At 44.0% G+C, this 26512-nt stretch overlaps 1 protein-coding gene across 3 annotated transcripts in view; it reads left to right on the forward strand.

Moving 5' to 3' along the window:
• Nucleotides 1-25418, forward strand: part of cfap74 (cilia and flagella associated protein 74) — a 49520-nt gene extending 24102 nt beyond the window's left edge. For 2 of the 3 annotated variants that reach the window (XM_036947180.1, XM_036947182.1), the window contains exons 22-39: nt 2520-2648; nt 7654-7741; nt 11367-11540; nt 11963-12096; nt 12203-12479; nt 12714-12875; nt 13186-13346; nt 14330-14464; nt 14654-14766; nt 15066-15121; nt 16010-16129; nt 16215-16370; nt 16596-16737; nt 16938-17092; nt 18247-18379; nt 23224-23354; nt 23916-24050; nt 24967-25418. In XM_036947180.1, coding sequence (XP_036803075.1) covers nt 2520-2648; nt 7654-7741; nt 11367-11540; nt 11963-12096; nt 12203-12479; nt 12714-12875; nt 13186-13346; nt 14330-14464; nt 14654-14766; nt 15066-15121; nt 16010-16129; nt 16215-16370; nt 16596-16737; nt 16938-17092; nt 18247-18379; nt 23224-23354; nt 23916-24050; nt 24967-25089 — 2524 coding nt within the window. In that variant the 3' untranslated portion in view covers nt 25090-25418. The remainder of the gene's footprint in view (nt 1-2519; nt 2649-7653; nt 7742-11366; nt 11541-11962; nt 12097-12202; nt 12480-12713; nt 12876-13185; nt 13347-14329; nt 14465-14653; nt 14767-15065; nt 15122-16009; nt 16130-16214; nt 16371-16595; nt 16738-16937; nt 17093-18246; nt 18380-23223; nt 23355-23915; nt 24051-24966) is intronic. The other variant, XM_036947181.1, reaches the window with a different exon arrangement.
• Nucleotides 25419-26512: the final 1094 nt, after the last annotated feature.

The following is a 26512-nucleotide window of genomic DNA, read 5'->3' on the forward strand; positions in this document are numbered from 1 at the left end:
CTTTGCATACCTGGATTGTACAATATTTGCACATTATTCTTTTTTAATTCCTCAAGCTCTGTCAAGTCGGTTGTTGATCATTGCTAGACAGCCATTTTCAAGTCTTGCCATAGATTTTCAAGCCGATTTCAGTCAAAACTGTAACTAGGCCACTCAGGAACATTCAGTGTCGTGTTGTTAAGCAACTCCAGTGTATATTTGGCCTTGTGTTGTAGGTTGTTGTCCTGCTGTAAAGTTAATTAGTCTCCCAGTGTCTGTTTGAAAGCAGACTGAACCAGGTTTTCCTTTAGGATTTTTCCTCTGCTTAGCTCTATTCTGTTTATTTTTATCCTAAAAAAAAACTCCTTAGCCCATCCCGATGTCAAGCATACCAATAACATGATGCAGCCACCACCATGCTTCAAATATTAGAGTGGTACTCAGTTATGTGTTGTTTTGGATTTAACGCAAACATAACACTTTGTATTCAGGACATCTTTGCCACATTTTCTTGCAGTTCTACTTTAATGCCTTTTTGCAAACAGGATGCATGTTTTGGAATATTTTTATTCTGTACAGGCTTCCTTCTTTTCACTCTGTCATTTAGGTTAGTATTGTAGAGTAACTACAATGTTGTTGATCCATCCCCAGTTTTCTCCTATCACAGCCATTAAACTCTGTAACTGTTTTAAAGTCACCTTTGGCCTCGTGGTGAAATCCATGAGCGGTTTCCTTCCTCTCCGGCAACTGAGTTAGAAATGACACCTGTATCTTTGTAGTGACTGGATGTATTAATACACCACCTAAAGTGTAATTAATAACTTAACCATGCACAAGGGCATATTCAATGTCTGCTTTTTTTGTTCCACCAATAGGTGCCCTTCTTTGCAAGGCATTGGAAAACCTCCCTGGTCTTTGTGGTTAAATCTGTGTTTGAAATTCACTGCTCGACTGAGGGAGCTTACAGATTGATAATTGTATGTGTGGGGTAACGAGATGAGGTAGTCATACAAATCATGTTAAACACTATTATTGCACACAGAGTGAGTCCATGAAAGTTATTATGTGACTTGTTAAGCACATGTTTACTCCTGAACTTATTTAGGCATGCCATAACAAAGGGGTTGAATACTTATTGACTCAAGACATTTTAGCTTTTGATTTTTAATTAATTTGTAAAACTATTCAAAAAACATAATTCCACTTTAACATTATGGGGTATTTTATTCTAGGCCACTGAACAAAACATCTAAATGTAATACATTTTAAATTCAGGCTGTAACACAACAAAATGAGGAAAAGGTCAAGGGGTGTGAATACTTTCTGTAGGATCATTTTATTGTCCCTAAACAAAATCAATAGGGGAGCTTTTTGAGCTGCGTGTCTTCAGTGTTCTTTCATGCACAATGACACACCTGGCTTCTCTGCAGCCTATCAGCTAATCCTCTATCTTGTGGATTTATGTTGATCATTTGTGTAGATTTTAAAGATTTGTGTTGGTATGAAAATTAATTCAGGCTCTAACACAACGTGGAAAAAGTCAAGGGGTGTGAATACTTTCTGAAGGCACTGTAGAGATCTCTTCATATGTCTCTGCTTTTACCCGCAAATGATGAGTTCACTAGACTGCCCTATCCAATTAATATCCAACAAATGGCCTTAATTGATTACATGTCTCTGAATTCCTGGGACAGCAGTTTAAAGGTTGTCGTTTTGCTCAGGTAAAGACGGCCACTCCGACACCCCTGAGTGTCCTTGCCTCCGGGAGAAGAGCCATCTGTTTGACCCCCTATTCAAAGTGGATCACTTCATTTAGGCGTCGGAAAAAGGAATGAGCGCACCCATTCGGCACCTCTATTGAATCAATTTCTTTGGGGGTTTAACACTTCCACCATTCAGTGGTCTCACTTCTGTATACTGGATGTGATGGAAAAAACTGACTGCACAGCTCTTCCACCGATCGTGAGTCATTAAGTGTAGCTGTTGAGAGGGGAGCTCGTGTGTGTGTGTGTGTGTGTGTCGTTGGCCGTGCGTGGAGAATTCCCTGGGTAGTGATCCATTTATATCACCACAGCTACAGAGGGAGGCTTCTCACCACCGACACAACCATCTGTTGGATCCCCCTGAAATTGGGTCACCTAAATTATCGGCTGGGAGACGAGGACATGAGTACATTGCAGCAGTACCTACCAGACAATTTGTGTTCATGTCCCTCACACACTCATGATCCCCTCTCCGACTTCCTCGTCAAATATCTACATTGTAACAAGGGGACATCCTGGGAGTCTGTTGTGTAAAGTACACTCACCTTTAAATTTGCTTCGTGAGGGTCCTCTTAATTTAGTGTCGAAGCATGTCAAATGTATACAACAAATCACATAAACTGATGGATGCCATCTTGAGCAGTAGCTTGGTGAAACCTGTTGTGTAATAGACATAACACCGCCCGAACTTGTTAAATAGGCTCTCCGTTGAGTTAGCAGCCCTAACTAACTAGTACAGGGCCTAACCAAACAGCGCTGTTGTCTGTTGTATTGCAGAGCGAGCACAGCTCTTCGGCTGACATTCAAGGTGTGTCCGGAGCTGAGGAACCACATGGAGATCCTGCCTAAGACCGGCTACATCCAGGCCAGGTCCAGCTTCAACGCTAAGCTTAAGTTCCTGCCCAGGTAACCACACAGATACTAACACCAGAATCATAGTACACACAGTAGCAAAATCTAGCAAAATGCTTTGCAAAGAAAAACAGAAACAAGCATTTCGTTTTCTTCCGTTTGGTGCCTAGTTATTACAATGATAATGGATTGGATTGTCATACAGCATGCTGAAAGTGTGTTATACTGTATGTGAAGGGTTTATATATGTATGTTCAGAATGCTTTACCGTACTCTAAAATCATGGTGTGAATATTTCAGACCAGATTCAATTTAGCCTGCCTTATCTTTGTTTTACTGTTTCTCTTATTATGAAACTGGAGGCAGTTTACCTGGTAATTTTAAGTGGTGGACCGGTTTCTTTAAGTAATGGAATTGAACTTCAGTTTAATGGAAACACTAATGACCAAAAAATCTTGTCACTGCCAGCAGTTACAATTATGAAACATGTCCTCCATCATCTTCACCAATTAAACAGCGCACTGCGAAGTGCAAATCGCTCCCAACACAGCAATGGAGTGCCGTGAAGGCTTCTGATAATGTTTTTTAATGACTTTGAAGGACATGGTAATTTCTGGAAGGATGGGTGGGCTATTTTTAGGACGGTGAGGCTGAGTTGAGCTGCAGTTTGAGCACCAGGGGAACAGGGAAGACGACCTTCAGTACATGGATGAGAGGAGTAGAGAACGCTGCGGAGAGGGGGCGAGAGTTCCCGTTCACGCCTACCTTGTTTTTTTGGCATATTCATAGCTAAGAAGATTTCAGGTCTACTGATGGCAGTGGAAGATGAGGGAGGTTTTACCTGACAAAAGTTAATGGCATATCGGATGCCTCGACTCCGGAGGGCTGGAGGGGAAGTGGGAAATGACAATAATCTGCCTTAGTGAATCAGAGAGAGGTTTTAAACCAGGATTAAGGGGAGAGAGCATTACTGCTGCCATGCTGTGGCGGGAGGCATGCCCCTCCTCTCCTTCTGTCTCTCAACATCTCTCTCTTTTTCTCTCTGATCACTCACTCTCCCCCCTACTTTCTCTGTTTTTCTCTCTCACTTTCTCTCTCTGACCTTATTCCTCCATCCACCCATCCAGCAGTAGAAGACCTGATTGCGTATCCAGTACAGGGCTTAGTTACATAACGGTCTGGGCCGACGCACAAAGCCCCATTCTGAGGTCTCTTGGAGAACACTGTAATCCTTAACATGCTCTAAACTCCTAAAGAGAGCCTCAGCAGACAGGAAATCCAGCCAGATACAAAAAGTTTGGAAAATATCACACTCTGGTGTTAACAAAAACATACCTTCTCTCAAGCACATACTCTAGCTAGGCTGTCACGACTAGCACAGCAACGGTCTGCAACTGGTGGGCGGGGGTTGTATGATGCATCAGTATGATGCATTATTTCTAGATTCTATGTGTCTGTGTGTGTATTTCTTTTGTCTTAAGCCGTTCGTGACTATGTGACATCCAAACTGGCAGCTCTGGCACTGCTAGAACCGTAGCAGTAAGTTCCGTGTGAGAAGCTTCCGTAGGTTGGCCTCATCACACACAAAGGCAGGAAGGCAGGCAGGGCTGTTTCATCTTACTGCTAGATAAGTCATTTGTTACATATTCTTCAGACGGCCGTTTATCTCTGCCTCTGCCTCTTCTCCAATAGATTCTGACTGCAAGTGTAAATGTAGTGTACACTCCTGAACCACAGATGGATCGCCCTCAGGCTACAGAGAGTTCGGAATCGTCCACAGTCCTAGAAATGTCTCTTTCTTGCTTTCTGTCTGTCTCGCTCTCTCTCTATTTCTTTGTCTCTCTATCATCTCTCTTTGTCTTTACAGTACATATCCAGACCAAAATATACATAGCAGTAGATCAACTCTTATAGCAGTTTATTGTGGGGATAAATATCCTTTTTTTATATAGTATTAGGGCAGATATTGATAGCTAAATCCAGTTTTTTTATGTACTCAATATACTATGATCGTTTTTTCCTTTTAGCTAGATAATGAAAATGATCATATTAACAGGGGGAGATCTGATCCTACATCAGCACAACTACTGTGAGGAGCTTTGTGAATACGGGCCATGGTCAGTGGATTTGATTGAACAGGGACCTGTTCTGGATCATAAATGGTTTAGGTCTAATCTGTGGGAGATGTTGCCCAGCTCGTCCGGTCAACTAGTCAGCTCAGTCTGGTAAAAGGGAGATTACTCTTGATTTACCCAGATTGACTCAGATTACATTTTACAGAGCTGCTGCTTTCACCAAGCGGTGCATAATTTACTGGTCTACATCACTAACATACATAAATGTTACTGTACATGAGTTACAGGGAAGGAAAAATATATATTTTCAATAATATTTTATGAGGGGGGATGTCAGTTGTCAAGGGTGTTTTTCCTCCTTTTCCTAAATGTGATGATGAGAAATTCCCTAATCTTCTTTAATCCATTTTGTAATCCTTGTTCATAATCACTGTTTAATGTGAAAGTGAAAGCCAAGCAGGAGCCCATTTTGAATAGGGATATATTTTTTTAAACATACTCTGCTGCCTTTTCTCAGGTAGCCTAAAGTTTAAACCACTGTATAGCACGAACGTTGTCCCAAAGTTAGACAGTATTCCGCTGACAGAGACTGATGGATCTCTGACTCTCGCTCACACTCTCACTCTCTGTCAGTCTGCTGAGCCTTCCACTGTCAGGATTATAGGTGGTCCACAGCTTATTGCGTTTTAGACTTTCCAAGTTTTAAGCAGTGACACAAAATGACTCCAACAGGATCTTTCTGCCACTTGTGTTGTGACTCAGGCAGATGCCAATGAAATGTTCGCTGAAATGCCACCTTGGTCTTTGACTGCTTATGTGAGGATAATATAATGAATAATGTCATTGGTTTATACACAAGCATTGCTTTCTAAGCACCACAGGTACAACTATTCAGTGTAGGTCTACAGGTAACTGCCAAAATAAAGGAAACATTTGAGTAAATGAGGGATACAATGTATATTGAAAGCAGGTGCTTCCACACAGATGTGGTTCCTGAGTTAATTAAGCAATTAACATCCCATCATGCTTAGGGTCATGTTTAAAAATGCCCAGTTGCCCATTATTTTGCCTACCACGGCTAGAAGAAGAGATCTCAGTGACTTTGAAAGAGGGGTCTCAAAGGAGCATAGGGGTTTTAAGGGTGTGTGTGTGTGTGTGTGTGTGTGTGTGTGTCACCAGATCTCAACCCAATTGAACACTTTATGGGAGATTCTGGAGTGGTGCCTGAGACTGCGTTTTCCACCACCATCAACAGAACACCAAATAATGGATATTCTGGTGGAAGAATGCGTCGCATCCTTCCAGTAGCGTTCCAGACACTTGTAGAATTTATGCCGAGGTGCATTGAAACTGTCCTGGTGGCTCGCGGTGGCCCAACGCGCTTTTAAGACACTTTATGTTGGTGTTTCCTTTATTTTAGAAGTTACCTTTTAAGTTCTCTTATAATTCATTATCTTGTTGAAGACTACATGTGCATAGTGTTATTTGGGTAAGATTTGGAGGAGAGAAATGGTGGATAAACTGGTTGCCGAGTGCAGCATGAGGTAAAATTGCGGGATGCCAAAAACTTGAAAACCTCATCCAACCGCACATTTCCCCTCAGCAGCATATGGGTCTGGCGACATCCCGCCAGGCTTTTTTACTCTACCCTGCCAAGCTAGTTCAAGAGTGACTCTCCAGCAGAGATTCTATTAGCAGAGAACACAAGGGCTTCCAAACAACTCCCCAAAATAATTCCCCCTTCTGTCATTGAGGGATTGAGATACAATTGAGACAATTGAGACATGTTCGCTTCTCTGTTTTGTTGTAAATGTCATATAGTACAGATGAAGAATCTTAATTTGATCACCCTTTTGTTGCAGGAAATGCAGAGGTGTAGTGTATTCAAGGTTTAAAAAGTCTTCTAAAGTTTCATTTCCACTTTAATATGTCAGACTTAATTTCCCCGAACCAAAAAATGTGTTTTAACCCGTAAAAAAGTGTACATTAATTAGAATTCACACAATAATTCACATTTCCTGTTGCTGCAGGATTATTTTCCTGCTGTGAGAAACTGGTAAATATAAGATCCAACATCTGTACATCCGAGCTGGTTGAAATACAACACTGATTTGCTGTAAGATCGTAACTATGAAACACGCCTTTTCCCTAGGCTCTGACAGATTTGTTGGAAGCATTGGGCGTCACTTCCAGAGCTTTGTATTCATTTGGAAAACCTCTGACATCTGGAAATCCCTCTTAAATTGCTTTAAACCCTCTAACACTGGAAGCATTAGCTCTCATGCCTTCATAGAGCCAGCATTACCAAACAGGGAGAGAGAGGAGTAGGGAGTGGGCTGGGTTTGTGCTGCTCACTGTGGATCCACTGTGGATTGGCATCTCACTGTTGTTTTCATGCTAATCAAGTATTGGCTGCGTAGTAGTAGAGAGGTGGCAGTTCTCACGAGAGCAGCTCTCCACCTAGGGTATTGATTGAGCTAGTGCTTTACATAAGCTCTGTGTATGACTGCAAGCCCTCTTTGATGTGTACTTATGCCGAACATCACCATGGCTACAGCCCACAGTAGTGTGGAGGCGTGCTCTCTTGCCTTCCCTGGTGGTTCTACAGATCTAAACGGGGGATAGTCGTGTTGGTTTACAGTGAAACGCTGAAGGTTTTCCTCCATGGGCTCTCTCTATCCCTCGCACTGAGAATTTTCCCAGTTGTTGAGGGCTGGGACATATTTGCTGATGTAATGTTTGAAGGTAAACTCTGAAATATGACATACACAGTGGGGCGACTTACAGAAGTCAACAACAAAATTCTAATCTAACAAGACTGCTAGCATTGGCTCTTCCCAATAGTAGCAGCCTTGACAGATTGTGGTTGTTCATGAGCAGGAAGTTGCCACGCTGTGCATGATGGTGTCATATTGCTGAGTTAATGTACAGTATAATGATTTCCTGTATTCTTATACCCACTACCCTGTTTTTCCCCCCCCTAGACGTTCCTTGTTCGAGGATGCAAAAACGTTTTTTGACAGTGAAACAGGAGTGCTGGAAGTCCCCTTGACAGTGCAAGTGGCTGATCAGGTTTGTTGCACTGTTAAGCTCTAAACTTACAGGCAAGAATTCAATTGTGTTATTTCAAAGTGCACAAAAAGTAAACAATCTGTATCAGTCAACTAACACTGATACTATCAGTTGAAAATGTCCACAAAAGGGACACTGCTAGGGATGCAGAAGGAAGCAATTTGGGAGATGAGTTTTCCTCAAATACTGCACAAACAGCCTTCGAGAGATACCATTGTGGAAAGTGTCAATATGTGATGATTGAATTCTGGACGCAGTCTACAGTATGAAGTATCATACAATACAACAGCCCCTCTCAATCCACAGGGAAGCGTTGAGTACTTATTCATAAGTAGCAAACCTTCTGCAGGTCCCCATGAAGGGCAGAAGCACTGAAGGTTGTAAATTAACCCATTTTAATGGTAGCAAGCTAAAAAATGATCCACCACCCCAAGGCCTGCACTGTTCCATGAGTGCTAATGAGCCAAGCATAAAGGTTATTCCACGTTGTTTTAAAGGTCTCCATAATATCATTTGGATTATTTGTTTTTCGTGTTGTTTCCACTCCATTTGAGCTCTTTTAAATAGATTAAAAATAGATTAAAAAGATTTTATCTCACAGAATATTATTTCTATTCAGCTTTCAGTTCTGAAACTGTTACATTCAGGGTGTTTGGCACGTAAACTGCTGATCGTGTAATACAACTGGAAATCATAAAGGGATTATCTTCCATTTTCAGGCACTGATTCGTGATGCTCCAGGGATTATTCTGGATATCCCACCACCTATTGATTTATGTCAAAAGTTTTTTATCAATGTATAGTTATCCAAGTGAAGTATTAAGTAAGTACATCAGGGATTGTTAAATTCCTTTTGACATGCACGTGCACACACAGACACACACACACACACACACACAGAGACTCAACAGCAGACTCAAATCCAACACACAAAACAGGCTCCAACCCAACACTCGTGCCGCATTTGTGCTGTGTTACCCAGTCATCAAATCCCCCAAACTGGCCAGCAGTCACACTCCTTCAGCCAAATCATCACCTTACCCTCCCTGCCCCCCCATGCCCCTTCGCCCACCTCCTAAACCCACACCCCTATACTTGGGAGGAGCATAGAGGATTTGGAGGCAGTATGTTTTCACGGAGCCAAAAGCAGGCCAGCAGGATGTTCCTGCAGAGACCCAAAGCTGTGCCCCCATTCTTGAACCCTTAACCCTGGCTCCCTTCCAGGCCTCCCTCTCTGGCCACCAGGCCCTCTCTGTCCGGTGCTGAAAGCGTGAACGGGTAAACAAGGAAAGCTGCCGCACCCAGATACGGCTGAGGAGGACATTAATACATAGGTAGGAACGCTGCTCTCAAGACATCAAATTGTATTTGTCACATGCGCCGAATACAACAAGTGTAGAAGACCTTACAATAAAATGCTTATTTACAAGTCCTTAACCAAAAATGCAGTTTTAAGAAACATAAGTGTTAAGTAAAAAATAGATAAGTAAAAAAATAAAATATAATAATTAAAGAGCAGCAGTAAAATAACAGTAGCGAGGCTACGTATCTGTACAGAGTTAATATGCGGGGGCACCGGTTAGTCGAGGTAATTGAGATAATATGTACATGTATGTAGAGTTAAAGTGACTATGCATAGATAATAAACAGAGAGTAGCAGCAGTGTAAAAGGGGACAGGAGACGACGACAATGAAAATAGTCTGGGTAGCCCTTTGGTTAGCTGTTCAGGAATCTTATGGCTTGGGAGTAGAAGCTGTTAAGAAGCCTTTTGGACCTAGACTTGGCGTTCCGGTAACGCTTGCCGTGCGGTAGCAGAGAGAACAGTCTGACTAGGGTGGCTAGAGTCTGACAATTTTTAGGGCCTTCCTCTGACACCGCCTGGTATAGAGGTCCTGGATGGCAGGAAGCTTGGCCCCAGTGATGTACTGGGCCGTACGCACTACCATCTGTAGTGCCTTGCGGTCGGAGGCCGAGCAGTTGCCATACCAGGCTGTGATGCAACCAGCTCTCGATGGTGCAGCTGTAGAACTTTTTGAGGATCTGAGGACCCATGCCAAATCTTTTCAGTCTCCTGAGGGGGAGGAATAGGCTTTGTCGTGCCTTCTTCACGACTGTCTTGGTGTGTTTGGACCACGATAGTTTGTTGGTGATGTGGACACCAAGGAACTTGAAGCTCTCAACCTGCTCCACTACAGCCCTGTCGACAAGAATGGGGGCGTGCTCGGTCCTCCTTTTCCTGTAGTCCACACTCATCTCCTTTTTCTTGACAACAGATTGTTCCACCTGGGTCAAAAATGTTTATTTTTTTCATTCTATTACTTTAGGTGCACTTGATTTAGCTTTCCCCGTGGGCTTTGTGGGCAGGGTTTTCACTTTTCGGACTATTTTGTTGTTTTAATCATGCCAGGCTAGCTAAATCAAGTTGGGATTGAAACATATACAGTACTTGTCAAAAGTTTGGACACGCCTACTCATTCCTGGGTTTTTCTTTATTTTTACTATTTTCTACATCGTAGAATAATAAATCACTGACATTGTCACCAGCAAAGCACCACCTACTCTGCTTCTCATAAAGACACGGTGGTTGGAACCAAAAATCTCAAATTTGGACTCATCAGACCAAAGCACAGATTTCCACCGGTCTAATGTCTATTACTCATGTTTCTTTTTATTGGTGTCCTTTAGTAGTTGTTTCTTTGCAGCAATTTGACCATGAAGGCCTGATTCACTCAGTCTCCTCTGAACAGTTGATGTTGAGATGTGTCTGTTGAACTCTGAAGCATTTATTTGGGCTGCAATTTCTGAGGCTGGTAACTCTTTTGAACTTATTCTCTGCAGCAGAGGTAACTCTGGGTCTTCCTTTCCTGTGATGGTCCTCATGAGAACCAGTTTCATCATAGCGCTTGATGGTTTTTGCGACTGCACTTGAAGAAACTTTCAAAGTTCTTGACATTTTCTGGATTGAGTGACTTTCATGTCTTAAAGTAATGATGGGCTGTCATTTCTCTTTGCTTATTTGAACTGTTCTTGCCATAATATGGACTTGTTCTTTTACCAAATAGGGCTATCTTCTGTATACCACCCCTACCTTGTCACAACACAACTGATTGGCTCAAACGCATTAAGAAGGAAAGACATTCCACAAATTAACTTAACAAGGCACACGTGTTCATTGAAATGCATTCCAGGTGACTACCTCATGAAGCTGGTTGAGAAAATGCCAAAAGTGTGCAAAGGGTGGCTACTTTGAATAATCTAAAATATATTTTGATTTGTTTTACACTTTTTTGGTTACTAGATGATTCCATACGTGTTATTTCATAGTTTTGATGTCGTCACTATTATTCTACAATGTAAAAAAAACCTTGAATGAGTAGGAGTCAAAACTTTTGACTGGTATTGTACATATATACCCATGTAATTCTATTTATAGGTCCCATGACTGCTTAAATGAATAAGCATCGTAAAGAACCTCTAGATAGAAGTTGAAGTTCCAAATATGAGTTATGCACAATTTTTGCGTACATCAAGAGTTGTTTTGCAAATAAAAGACATTGACCGCATAGGATATTACAAAACAGAACAGAAATAAGGCAGAAATACTCTCTTTCACTGGGCTTTCAGGTCCGGCCTGTTCCATTCACGGTCCATGCAGTCATCACCTCCTCTGACCTGTGCTTTGACCGGACAGAGGTGGACTTTGGCTACTGCTCCATCTACGAATCAGTGAAGACCAGCGTGCGCCTCACAAACCTAACCCTCCTGCCCCAGGACTTTGGCTTTCTGAGCATACCTCAGGTACGGCCTCCATCTGCCTGACGGACTGCATCCCTATGGACTGACCTTTGACCTAATTTCCTGCTGTTTGCATCTCTATAATCCACTATTCCACCTTGGCTAAATCAAGTCATCATCATAAAACATCAGTAGGAAACACTTCTGTTTATTAATTTGGACTCTACTGGTTTTACTCTGATATGCCAATTTGGCCTTGCTATACTCTCCAGCAGGAGATATCTGACAATTGAATTAGAATGAATTATATTTCTATGTATTTGACTCTGTGTCTGCTGTTATCTGTGGCTTTAGACCTTCATGATCTCACCTAAACCTGTCCTGAATAGCTAATCCGGCCCTATGGAGATTTTCTGCTTTCAGGACAAAACCGTGTTTGGATGGCCTGAGCACTGAGCAGTTGAGCAGTGTTTTTCTCCTCCTAGTTTGTGCAGGTTCAGCCCAACGACGGCTTCGGCACTCTCCTCCCATTGGAAACCTTGGAGGTGGATTTGATCTTTAGCGCCAAGAAGGCAGGAGAGTACAGCTTTCAGCTCAACTGCAAATCCGGAATTAACAGGTATCAAGGTTTTGTTCCTTCCTACACCAGGTCGTGTCACAAAATAGAGTGCTATCAAGTATATTTCACTGCATTACTTTTGTGTTTTCCCCAATGGTTGCTATAGAGACTTCCCCCTGGCATGTCGTGCAGTCGGGGTGCACCCTCCGCTAGAGCTGTCTCACTCTCTGGTCCAGTTCGGAGCCACGGCGGTTGGTGACTGTTCCACAGCCGTGCTGCACGTGGTCAACGCACACACCAGCCTCAACGAGTTCACACACCCCGTTCCCCGCATTGGCCGGGACCCTGTTGCCCCGGTGGGCCCCCGGCTGTTCGCCTTCACTCCCCCCGAAAACTCAGAGATTAGCCTCACCCCCAGGACAGGCAAGGTCTTACCTGGACAGGTACTCTACCAACAAGCAGTGTGCTTCCACTTTACTTGAACACTTTGTGATGAGGCCTAGCATATTATGTAGTTTCTCTATTCTACTCCATTCCAGTGTATACTCTGTTCTGATGACTGCATTGTTTATTTATGTTACCTTTTATTTAACCATTGAGAACACGTTTTATTTTGCAATAACAACCTGACTGGTCACGTCATTAGGTCATTGACTGGTTCGTTACTGTGTTCCCAGAGGTGCCTGGTGCAGGTGACATTCAGTCCCAGGTTGTGTGACCAGGCCATAAGGGAAGAAGCGGTGCGGCTGCTGTGTCGCTCCGAAGAGCTGCGCCTCCACGAGCTAGAGAGGGTTACCAAGGCCGAGGGGAACAGGAAGGGAGGGGAGCAGGAGGGGCTGGTAAGCTTCAGTTCTTGGAGTCACTCCATCCTCCTAATAAAAGTTGAATGAGTCTGCATGGTCAATATTGTCTGCTTAGCACAAAGACTGGAAGTCATTGCGCTAATGCTAGTTAGCAATTGCGCTAACGTTAGATAGCAACTTCCTTAAAACTGCACACAAAAACATAAAAATTGTAAAAAGTAAAAAATCCCAAACTATCCTTTTAATGTTGTCTTGATGCCATACAATGTACTTGACTTTGACCATGTGTGTGTGTACGCATGTGCACATTATTGTTCATGTGTACTGTATGTGTATGCTAACTCAGTGTAAAAGGGAGGCCCCTACGGCCCCCCAGAAAGGCAAGAAGCCGCCCCCCGCCCGGCCCCAGGTGAAGCAGACCCTGAAGGAGAAGATCAGCAAAGTGTCCATCAGCCCCAAAACAGACAGCCCCTTCAGAGCCCCCAACCCAGCCGACATACAGTCAGGGTAAGGCTCATCTATACCACCACAACTATCACTTAGATACCATGCATACATACATTTTTATACCATGGCATCATTGTTGAATACTTTTTTCTGATTGGCTTGAAGGGCATTCTAGAGCGTACATGTATTATTTTCCATAGAACGCATAGCCCCTCGTTGATAATCCCTTACATATTTCAGTGACAAATCAAAAATGTACCTTAAATGTTTTTCTTAATTCTGATGTAAACTTCATCCTAAAAGCTTTTCTATGTTAAAACGTAAGTAACTTAGGCAGAGGTTAATTGCAAGCTGACATCATTACATTTAACCATCTGCTTCAGACCTTGCACTGTGTTTAGTGCGTTTACTTTTTAGCGTTTAGTGAGTAATATTTTGTCTTCTCTATGAAATAATGACTGTTAAAGGCATTGGGCAGAATCCTAAACTACGCACATTCGAAGACAACTTATTTTTGCACAAATTATGCATTTATGTCAATGGGATTTAACCCTCCTTTTTTCTCCACAGTTTTCGTGGTATCGTTGGTAGTTAGTCTTGTCTCATCGCTGCAACTCCTGTACGGACTCGGGAGATGCCAAGGTCGAGAGCCGTGCATCCTCCGAAACACAACCCAACCAAGCCACACTGCTTCTTGACACAATGCCCACTTAACCCGGAAGCCAGCCGCACCAATGTGTCGGAGCAAACACCATACACCTGGTGACCGTGTCAGCGTGCACTGCGCCCGGCCCACCACAGGAGTCGCTAGTGCACGATGGGACAAGGACATCCCTGTCGGCCAAACCTTCCCCTAACCCGGACAACGCTGGGCCAATTGTGCACCGCCCCATGGGTCTCCCAGTCGCGGCCCGGCTGCGACAGAGCCTGGACTTGAACCCAGAATCTCTAGTGGCATAGACCACTGCGCCACTCGGGAGGCAATCAAGATAGGTTTAGGATTGGGTCAATAGTTAGTGATGTTTGTGTTGTTTGGTTCGCAGATCAGAGGAGTACGCTGTAGGCAGGGCCTCCCTCCTGCACTCCTTCCCTGAGCACTACAGTCGATACGTCATCCCTTGCTTCGTGTCCGACGGAGAGCCACCCCAGAGTGACCCCCAGGCCCAGCCATCCTGCAGGTAGTATACTATACACACTACAACTCCCATGTAGATCCTATTTACAATACCAACCTTATATTAATTTGTCTGTGCCCCCCATTTTCATTTACATGAATCAATTACACACATTCATTTAGTGGGGATAATGTGGAGAGAACAGGTTGAAGTGTTTCTCCCACTGCCTCTGTTGTTGTAACTCTGTCCCAGCAGCCCCCTCAACACGCTGTACCTGGAGCTGCATTGCCCAGCCGTTAGGCCCCCCCTGGTGGTCGCATCCAGTAATGGCCAGACCACCATCAACTACCACCAGGTGGCTGTGGGTCAGTCCATTCAAATGTATTCTTCTGACCAGAGCTGCAATCAAATACTATTTGAAATCTTTTGAAACTTTGAGTGTTTGCTTAAGCGAGTGGACAGAGTGCCAAATGGACCGAGTTTGTGGTTTTGGGACAATTTTATTGGTTCATTAATATTTTGATTTCAATCAAGGACAGATAAAGTATTTCAAATAGTATTTGAACCCAGGTCTGATTCTGACATTGGAAGTTTTTCCCTATTTTCCCTTGCCTGTGAATATATTGCTACTTGTGTCAATTCTGTGTTTCTTTTGTTCACTTAGGACAGAAAGTGGTCAAAAAACTCACTGTTCAGAATATTTCTCAGGAAGCCTTGGAGGTATCCTTTTCTGGGTCACAACATGCACAAACGACCTAGATCGCCAGAGTGTGATGATCTGTGGTTATGTGAGAAAAGTCAGTGGGGTTTATTCATGAATCTTTACCTCTGCAGAATTTCTACCACCTGTTTTTCTAAGACAAAAAAATTCTGGTGGTCAGAATGAAAAACTATTTCAGTTCTAATAACATGTTGACATTCTGAGTATGATGCATGCATCAATCCACTTGATTCATTATTTAATTGGTTTTCAACATAAAGTGGTTGATTAATTTAAATAAAAAAGAAGCCTCAGTCTTTCTCTATGTGCTGGTTGAAAGGTGCTGATGTAGCCTATATTTAAAAAAATATATAACATCGCATGGCCTATTTGTGTCATTGATACACACATTATATATAGCTAGTATTGTATAGCTTTAAGGCTAATCTAGACACATCAGACCTAGAAACCAGAGGTTATTCAGTGAGGTGAAACAGATAAAAAAGTTATGAATAGAACTGACATGATTCCCTGGTCTACATGCTGACAATCGTATTTGTTCCACAGATCCACTGGTTGAAAAATAGCATAATTGCAAGTTTGATTGTCTTCTAACTTTGCAAGACAATAGTGACTTGAACATGTACATTTGATTAATTTAGCCGATGCTCTTATCCAGCGGGATTTACAGTTAGTGCATTCATCTTAAGGTAGCTATTACTTTTTAAAATTGGCTTTGGGGATGATGCAAAAAATTTAGTTTTACACTTGATCTGAGAAAACACTTGCAGAACAATGGACCCACACAAGCGTATCTTTCACCCATTGCACCCTCCTGAACAGGTCCCTTTGAAGGTAGGATTAAAATATTGCTGTTACCTGACTACTCTTCCTTAACCCTTGCCAAGCTGAGGTCCTCAGTGCTGGACCTGAGTGGTCCGTTCTCCCTCCTAAATGCTCTGAGACGGCTGGGTCCTGGAGCCACACACACATTGTTACTGGCCTTCACACCCGCATTGGGAAAAAGGGTGGGTCAATCGCACTTAATGGACCTGAAAACAAACACACATGTTGCCGTCTCCCTTATAGCTGATGCTGTGGCTCCTTTCACAGTACCGCGAGACTGTGGAGATCCACAGCCCAAACATGACCCTGGAGATCACGCTATGCGGGGTGGGAGTGGATCCTCTTCTCACCTCCTCCCACCAGGGTGGCCTCATGGACTTTGGCTACATGTTGGAGAAGGAGAGAGCCTCCCAGGTCTTTAAGGTCAGTTAGCCAGCATCAACTAGTATCTTGTCCAGGGGGGTGTACTTGTAGGTCAAGCTGCCTCAAGCTACAGAAACAGGAGAGAGGATCTTTTCCTATGGGTCATTCTGGTTCGAACTAAGCTTACTTTGTGTACTTCTACAGCAGCAGGCTACTTATCCTGTACTGCGCCCAATACCATGTCAATGAAGTTGTGATATTGAAAGCTGTGTCCTCTGTCTTCAGCTGCAGAACACGTCATCTCTGGCGGTGCGCTTCTCTGTGCTGCTGCACAGCCTGTCGCTGGGGTGTAAAGCCCAGAGTGGAGCAGACTCTTTCCCTGCCCTCCTCAGCCCAGGCCCAGAGGAACAGACACACTCCACTGTGGGTAAGACCAGTCCATCCGACCTATGTCCACAGCTGTTGCATTCTCTGTAGTTAGTGTTAGCTATCATTTGTTGGATTAAAAAATCTAGCGTTTTCTGGTGCAGCATTATATTAAATCGAATTATGTTAAATTGTTTCTGAAGCTAACATTGTTGTTAAATGAATTAATAATATTGGTTTCTTCTACCTCCCCGTGGCCAGGGACCCAGAACTACAGTGGTCAGAGTGTGTTCAATGTGACGCCCATAGAGGGCACCATCGCCCCAGGAAAGAGCCAGGACATCACCGTGACCTTCCTGCCAGACCACGAGAGCCTCCACTACTCGGACATACTGAAGGTGGAGCTCATGAACAAGGTACCACAGAATCATCCAGCTCGCCTGACATAGTGGCTGCATCTGAAATGGCACCCTTCTGCCTCTATATTCCATACATAGTGCTATTACAAAAGTGGTGCACTATAGCTAATGCACATGATTCTCTACTTAACGCTATCTCTTCTCTACTCGTTCGACTGCCCAGACAACTGGCTACTCTGGCGAATTTCATTGATGAATAAATGGTGCTCCTTTTAATGAAACAAAACACACCAACTAATTTCTTATGAGATTTTAGGGTGATTATGCGAATGGTCATATTTTTCTCTCATGCTGCATAAACTCAACAGCGCGCACCACTAGGCAAAATATGTGCTTTGGATGAAACAAAACAAAGGTATGCTACAGTTTAACACCATCTGTTCTAAAATGAAATTCACTGTACATAATTCAAAACAACACTTTAGTCTACCTCGAAACAACACTTTATAACTCAAGAAGATCCTAAATGCATATTCTCATTAAACTGATTGAGATCAAATGGTTGTTATGCAGATGCTGCATGGACGTTTCACCTGTACAACTTGAATAGTTATCATTCACGAATGACAGTGAGAAATGTGAAGGCAGGGTGACTACAACATTTTTTGCATAAAGTAGAGGTAAAGAAAGGCATGCGTGATTCAGAACTTCAGCTCTGGGGAAGAGGCTTCCAGGGGGGCGGGATGGAGTAGTCACTTTCGGATCCGCAGCCTCTGCCTATTTTTTTATGTTTATTTAGCGTTGTTCAAATGAAACCTCACCACCACCACCCAGTGGTATTACTAAGAGATGATGCAGTCAGTGTCAATGTGAGAAAAAAATAAATTAAACTTTACTAAGCCACTCATCACACACACACACACACACACACACACGTGTACACACACACATGTACACACACAGCTGAATATAGAGCAATGTATGAACCAGTTTCCTGATAAAGGCTGTTATATTAGGTTGGCACTGAGTGAGAAGGTATCTAATGCAGGAGTTCAGTGGAACTAGATAGATTTATTGACACAGGATGTTTCCGATTTTAATCACCGTCTCAGACTGTAAAGTGTTTTTAAAGATAAACTGACACTTGTGTCATTTTGGATTGTATGTAGAGGACATAAGCTGCTCTAACACCCTGCCGCTCCTTCCCTTAGAGCACAGTGTGTGTCATGGTGCTGAAGGGTGCAGCTCGCTCTCACATCATGTACTTGTGTGGAGGAGACCCACTGGCAGTGCCCACTGATGCCGTTCACCCTCTGCCAGCCTCCGGGGACTCTGAGCACACAGGTATCCCTCTCTCGCGCTCTCTTTCTCTCTCTGGTGCTCTCTCTCTTTCTCCTTACTACACCAGTCACCGGCTTCATTAATAAGTGCATCAATGACATCGTCCCCACAGTGACCGTATGGACATACCCCAACCAGAAGCCATGGATTACAGGCAACATCCGCACTGAACTAAAGGCTAGAGCTGTAGCTTTCAAGGAGCGGGACAATAATCCAGACGCATATAAGGATCCTACTATAAGGAATCCTACTATGCCCTCCGACGAGCCATCAAATAGACAAAGCGTCAATACAGGACTAAGATCGAATCCTACTATGCCGGCTCTGGCGCTCGACGGATGTGGCAGGGCCTGCAAGCTATCACAAATTGCAAAGAGAAACCCAGCCATGGGCTGCCCAGCAATGCAAGCCTACTAGACGAGCTAAATGCCTTCTATCCTTGCTTCTAGGTAAGCAACACTAAACCATGCATGAGAACACCAGCTGTTCCAGACTACTGGGTGATCCTGCTCTTCGTAGCCAATGTGTGTAAGACCTTTAAACAGGTTAACATTCACAAGGCCGCGGGGCCAGACGGAATACAAGGATGCATACTTGGTGCATGCGCTGACCAGCTGGCCAGTGTTATCACTGACATTTTCAACCTATCCCTGACCCGGTCTGTAATACCAACTTGTTTCAAGCAGACTACTATAGTCCCCGTGCCCAAGAACGCCAAGGTAACCTGTCTTAACTTCCGGCGCCGACAGAGATGGCCGCCTCGCTTCGCGTTCCTAGGAAACTATGCAGTTTTTTGTTTTTTTACGTGTTATTTCTTACATTAGTACCCCAGGTCATCTTAGGTTTCATTACATACAGTCGAGAAGAACTACTGAATATAAGATCAGCATCAACTCACCATCAGTACTACCAAGAATATGTTTTTCGCGACGCGGATCCTGTGTTCTGCCTTACAAACAGGACAACGGAGTGGATTCCATGCAGCGACCCAAAAAAAAAACAACTCTGAAAAAGAGGGAAACGAGGCGGTCTTCTGGTCAGACTCCGGAGACGGGCACACCGTGCACCACTCCCTAGCATTCTTCTTGCCAATGTCCAGTCTCTTGACAACAAGGTTGATGAAATCCGAGCAAGGGTAGCATTCCAGAGGGACATCAGAGACTGTAACGTTCTTTGCTTCACGGAAACGTGGCTCACTGGAGAGACTCTATCCGAAGCGGTGCAGCCAACGGGTTTCTCCACGCATCGCGCAGACAGAAACAAACATCTTTCTGGTAAGAAGAGGGGCGGGGGCGTATGCCTTATGACTAACGCGACATGGTGTGATGAAAGAAACGTACAGGAACTCAAATCCTTCTGTTCACCTGATTTAGAATTCCTCACAATCAAATGTAGACCGCATTATCTACCAAGAGAATTCTCTTCGATTATAATCACAGCCGTATATATCCCCCCACATGCAGACACATCGATGGCTCTGAACGAACTTTATTTAACTCTTTGCAAACTGGAAACCATTCATCCGGAGGCTGCATTCATTGTAGCTGGGGATTTTAACAAGGCTAATCTGAAAACAAGACTCCCTAAATTTTATCAGCATATCGATTGCGCAACCAGGGGTGGAAAGACCTTGGATCATTGTTACTCTAACTTCCGCGACGCATATAAGGCCCTGCCCCGCCCCCCTTTCGGAAAAGCTGACCACGACTCCATTTTGTTGATCCCTGCCTACAGACAGAAACTAAAACAAGAGGCTCCCACGCTGAGGTCTGTCCAACGCTGGTCCGACCAAGCTGACTCCACACTCCAAGACTGCTTCCACCACGTGGACTGGGACATGTTTCGTATTGCGTCAGACAACAACATTGACGAATACGCTGATTCGGTGTGTGAGTTCATTAGAACGTGCGTTGAAGATGTCGTTCCCATAGCAACGATTAAAACATTCCCTAACCAGAAACCGTGGATTGATGGCAGCATTCGCGTGAAACTGAAAGCGCGAACCACTGCTTTTAATCAGGGCAAGGTGTCTGGTAACATGACCGAATACAAACAGTGCAGCTATTCCCTCCGCAAGGCTATCAAACAAGCTAAGCGTCAGTACAGAGACAAAGTAGAATCTCAATTCAACGGCTCAGACACAAGAGGCATGTGGAAGGGTCTACAGTCAATCACGGACTACAGGAAGAAATCCAGCCCAGTCACGGACCAGGATGTCCTGCTCCCAGGCAGACTAAATAACTTTTTTGCCCGCTTTGAGGACAATACAGTGCCACTGACACGGCCTGCAACGAAAACATGCGGTCTCTCCTTCACTGCAGCCGAGGTGAGTAAGACATTTAAACGTGTTAACCCTCGCAAGGCTGCAGGCCCAGACGGCATCCCCAGCCGCGACCTCAGAGCATGCGCAGACCAGCTGGCCGGTGTGTTTACGGACATATTCAATCAATCCCTATACCAGTCTGCTGTTCCCACATGCTTCAAGAGGGCCACCATTGTTCCTGTTCCCAAGAAAGCTAAGGTAACTGAGCTAAACGACTACCGCCCCGTAGCACTCACTTCCGTCATCATGAAGTGCTTTGAGAGACTAGTCAAGGACCATATCACCTCCACCCTACCTGACACTCTAGACCCACTCCAATTTGCTTACCGCCCAAATAGGTCCACAGACGATGCAATCTCAACCACACTGCACACCGCCCTAACCCATCTGGACAAGAGACCTATGTGAGAATGCTGTTCATTGACTACAGCTCGGCATTCAACACCATAGTACCCTCCAAGCTCGTCATCAAGCTCGAGACCCTGGGTCTCGACCCCGCCCTGTGCAACTGGGTACTGGACTTCCTGACGGGCCGCCCCCAGGTGGTGAGGGTAGGCAACAACATCTCCTCCCCGCTGATCCTCAACACTGGGGCCCCACAAGGGTGCGTTCTGAGCCCTCTCCTGTACTCCCTGTTCACCCTCCCTGTTCACGACTGTTCACCCTCCCTGTTCACTCCCTGTTCACGACTGCGTGGCCATGCACGCCTCCAACTCAATCATCAAGTTTGCGGACGACACAACAGTGGTAGGCTTGATTACCAACAACGACGAGACGGCCTACAGGGAGGAGGTGAGGGCCCTCGGAGTGTGGTGTCAGGAAAATAACCTCACACTCAACGTCAACAAAACTAAGGAGATGATTGTGGACTTCAGGAAACAGCAGAGGGAACACCCCCCTATCCACATCGATGGAACAGTAGTGGAGAGGGTAGCAAGTTTTAAGTTCCTCGGCATACACATCACAGACAAACTGAATTGGTCCACTCACACAGACAGCATTGTGAAGAAGGCGCAGCAGCGCCTCTTCAACCTCAGGAGGCTGAAGAAATTCGGCTTGTCACCAAAAGCACTCACAAACTTCTACAGATGCACAATCGAGAGCATCCTGGCGGGCTGTATCACCGCCTGGTACGGCAACTGCTCCGTCCTCAACCGTAAGGCTCTCCAGAGGGTGGTGAGGTCTGCACAACGCATCACCGGGGGCAAACTACCTGCCCTCCAGGACACCTACACCACCCGATGTCACAGGAAGGCCATAAAGATCATCAAGGACATTAACCACCCGAGCCACTGCCTGTTCACCCCGCTATCATCCAGAAGGCGAGGTCAGTACAGGTGCATCAAAGCTGGGACCGAGAGACTGAAAAACAGCTTCTATCTCAAGGCCATCAGACTGTTAAACAGCCACCACTAACATTGAGTGGCTGCTGCCAACACACTGACACTGACTCAACTCCAGCCACTTTAATAATGGGAATTGATGGAAAATGATGTAAATATATCACTAGCCACTTTAAACAATGCTACCTTATATAATGTTACTTACCCTACATTATTCATCTCATATGCATACGTATATACTGTACTCTATATCATCGACTGTATCCTTATGTAATACATGTATCACTAGCCACTTTAACTATGCCACTTTGTTTACATACTCATCTCATATGTATATACTGTACTCGATACCATCTACTGTATCTTGCCTATGCTGCTCTGTACCATCACTCATTCATATATCCTTATGTACATATTCTTTATCCCCTCACACTGTGTACAAGACAGTAGTTTTGGAATTGTTAGTTAGATTACTTGTTGGTTATTACTGCATTGTCGGAACTAGAAGCACAAGCATTTCGCTACACTCGCATTAACATCTGCTAACCATGTGTATATGACAAATTTGATTTGATTTGATCTAAATTACTATCTCCACGTAGCATTCACCAATAGCCATGAAATGCTACCACACGGTCTGGAACGAACAGGACCCTGAACATCTTCTACCCCCAAGCCATAAGACTGCTAAACAAGACTGATAAATAGTTCATCAAATGGCTACCCAGACTACCTGCATTGACCCTTTTTTGCACTAACTCTCTTGCACTGATTCTATGCACACATAATGGACTCTACTCACTCACTCACTCACATACTGACACACACACTTTCACACTCGCCACATATGCTGCTGCTACCTGTCTATTATATATCCTGTTGCCTAGTCACTTTACCCCTACCTATATGTACATAACTACCTCAAGTACCTGCACATCGACTTGGTACTGGTACTCCTTGTATATAGCCATGTTATTTTTACTTGTTATTTGTTATTCACTGGTATTTATTCCTCGTGTCACTAATATTTAACTCTGATTTGTTGGAAAGGAACCCGTAAGTAAGCATTTCACTGTCAGTCTACAGTCTGTTGTTTACGAAACATGTGACAAATACAAATGTTTTCAATTTTTGATTTGTGACTGTAAGCCTGTTTTGCTTGTTCTCTTCTCCTTGTGTAGTAGACTGTGAGAAGCCCCCTCTCCCTGTGCTGCTCACCCTTAGAGGGGTCTACAGAGAGGGGGCCATGAGCCCAGCGGTCAGAGAGCTGGAGGTGGGCTGCATCTGCTCCACACAGCCTATGGCCAAAAAGGTAGGCTAATACTTATACTATTGTTGTTGATTACAATTAAAAAACAAGGGGTTAGACTTCTTCTGGAGACTTTTGGTTACAACACCCTATCTTTAAATAAAGTAAACACGCACATGACCACGACCAGGGTCACTGCTAGCTCACTGGTTCCAGCAGCAGCAGCCTTACAAACAGGTTGAAATACCGTCATTACAAAACAGGTTGAAATAACATAATTAAAAACAGCTTGAAATCTAGCTTAAATAACGTCATTAGTATGAGTTCAGATTCATTTGGAGATCCTAACATTGGCTGCAGTGTACCACTCCCCCTTATTTACTCTCTCTCATGGATTCAAAATCAGTGAATTAGTGAAAGCATAGGCTAGGGAGTTAGTTTCCACCACATTTCTGAAAAGATCCCATGCTGTTTATTCCATGAGATGGAGTGAGCAACTGCACAGTTAGGGGAGAAGAGTAGACAATCGGACCACTTGACCACAACACATGACTTCCCCCTCCCTCTCCTCCTGTGTTGACCTTACCTATGTTGTGAACTTTGCCCTCTCCTGTCCATGTGCAGAACGTGGAGTTCAGCTGGGAGGGGCTTCAGGCACTGCAACAGAGGGGCTTCACCGTGGAGCCGACCAGGGGCACGGTGGACGCCGGCCACAGACGCACCATCACTGTGATCTGGACTCCTCCTTGTGGCCTTAAGGTGAGACTGCCGTCTAAAAGCCTCAACATGAATTGGGCTTTGGGGTCAATTCAGTTCAATTCATCTATTGAAAATAATCTCACGAGGAAAACGTGGCTGAAAGTTTTTTAGTTCATGAATTTAATTGCCATTCACTTCTCCTGAATGGACAGATCTAGAATGGTGTATAACCATACCATGACCTGTACTTTAACACAGTGTTTCTCAAGGTGGCCACATTTTTGTTCTAGCCCAGCAGCAATACCACATCAGACTCAATTTATGAACACATCACCAAGCCCTTGATTAGTTGAATCAGGTGTGTTAGCTCTGGGTTATAACAGAAATGTGCACACTCTAGTGGTCCCCCGAGAAACACTGCTCTGTTGTGCACTATGGTGTAACATTCACCTCCTATTCAGATAAATGTTCAATCAGGGTAGTTACAAGCTAATTATTAGAATCAGGTGTGTTTGGTTAGGGGTGGAGTGAAAACATGCAGTACAGTAGTGCTCCACGTCCAGGGTGGAGAGCCCTGTACTAGACACAGCAAGCTGTCAAGTTATTCGTCCCAGGTGCTTCCACGTGAAGGGAAAACTGTATAATATAGTTTTAGTTATTTCACTCCCTTAGATCTGCATAGGATGGTCGTTTTTGTTTTGACATATTTCAGTTATCAAAGAAAATGTGCAAATCAAGTGAAACCATAACTGCATACAAAAAAAGAGTCTGTATGTATTACAAAGTCTCAGTGTGAAGAGAACGTACCAACTACACTTCCTGTTCCTTCATGTGGCTTTCTACATTACAAAAAATATATTTTCCTCTTATTGTATTTGCACATGTACTGTACATCCTCCACTGATTGTTGATTTAATTCTGATTGTGTGTGTCTGTGTCGGTGCGTGCGTGCGTGTGTCTGTATGTGTGATTTTAGCCGAATGAGGTGGTGCAGGTGTGTGCGCCCCTCACCCTGAGAGGAGACGAGACAGAGGTATACAGTGTCACCCTGCTGGCCTTGGCTTCCAGGGCTAGTCAAGACCCTTCACACACAAACTAACCAATATGCAAACATATAGAACACTTCACACAGTAACCAATATCCAAAGACACAGAACACTTCAGATGGGACTGGAGGAAAATTAACTCATTGTTATATGTTTAAATATTGTTTAAATACTTTAGTGTAATATACGAGTGTGGACAAAATGTCCCTTGTCATGGTACTTATTGGAAATAATATGAAATGTTTTAAAGCATAATTTTTAAGGCACTTTGTGGACAAGTTATATGGATATGGGTTATTTTATAAGCAAAAATACTGTGGAAAGAATATTTAAAAACATTGACAACAATGCATTTCAATAAATACCTATGGGCATAATCACATAATCAGCCTTTGATCATTATTGGGGGACTATCTCAAACTCAAATTAGAGATAGCCCCTGTTCTAGGCTGGTTTCACCACCAGGGGGCAGAATACACCAATGTTGTTAATTAACAAACTATAGTTTGGGAAGTCGGTTAGGACATCTACCTTGTGCATGACACAGGTACATTTTCCAACAATTGTTTACAGACAGATTATTTCACTTAAAAATTCACTGTATCGCAATTCCATTGGGTCAGAAGTTTACATACACTAAGTTGACTGTGCCTTTAAACAGCTTGGAAAATTCCAGAAAATTATGTCATGGCTTTAGAAGCTTCTGATAGGTTGACATAATTTGAGTCCGTGAGGTCCGTGGGGCGACGCACAATTGGCCTAGCATCGTCCGGGTTAGGGAGGGCTTGGCCGGTAGGGATGTGCTTGTCTCATCGCGCACCAGCGACGCCTGTGGCGGGCCGGGCGCAGTGCGTGCTAACCAAGGTTGCCAGGTACACAGTGTTTCCTCTGACACATTGGTGCGGCTGGCTTCCGGGTTGGATGCGCGCTGTGTTAAGAAGCAGTGCGGCTTGGTTGGGTTGTGTATCGGAGGACGCATGACTTTCAACCTTTGTCTCTCCCGAGCCCGTACGGGAGTTGTAGCAATGAGACAAGATAGTAGCTACTAAAACAATTGGATACCATGAAATTGGGGAGAAAAAGGGGTAACATTTTTTTTTAAATAAAAAATAATAATAATTTGAGTCAATTGGAGGTCTACCTGTGGATGTATTTCAAGGTCTACCTTCAAACTCAGTGCCTCTTTGCTTGACATCATGGGAAAATCAAAAGAAATCAGCCAAGACCTCAGTCTGGTTCATCCTTGGGAAAATTTCCAAATGCCTGAAGGTACCACATTCATCTGTACAAACAATAGTTTGCAAGTATAAACACCATGGGACCACGCAGCTGTCATAATGCTCATTAGGAAGACGCTTTGTCTCCTAGAGATGAACGTACTTTGGTGCGAAAAGTGCAAATCAATCCCAGAACAACAGCAAAGGACCTTATGAAGATGCTGGAGGAAACAGGTACAAAGGTATCTTTGTAAAAAGA

This window comes from Oncorhynchus mykiss, chromosome 16, assembly GCF_013265735.2.
Source record: "Oncorhynchus mykiss isolate Arlee chromosome 16, USDA_OmykA_1.1, whole genome shotgun sequence".
Lineage (NCBI taxonomy): Eukaryota > Metazoa > Chordata > Actinopteri > Salmoniformes > Salmonidae > Oncorhynchus > Oncorhynchus mykiss.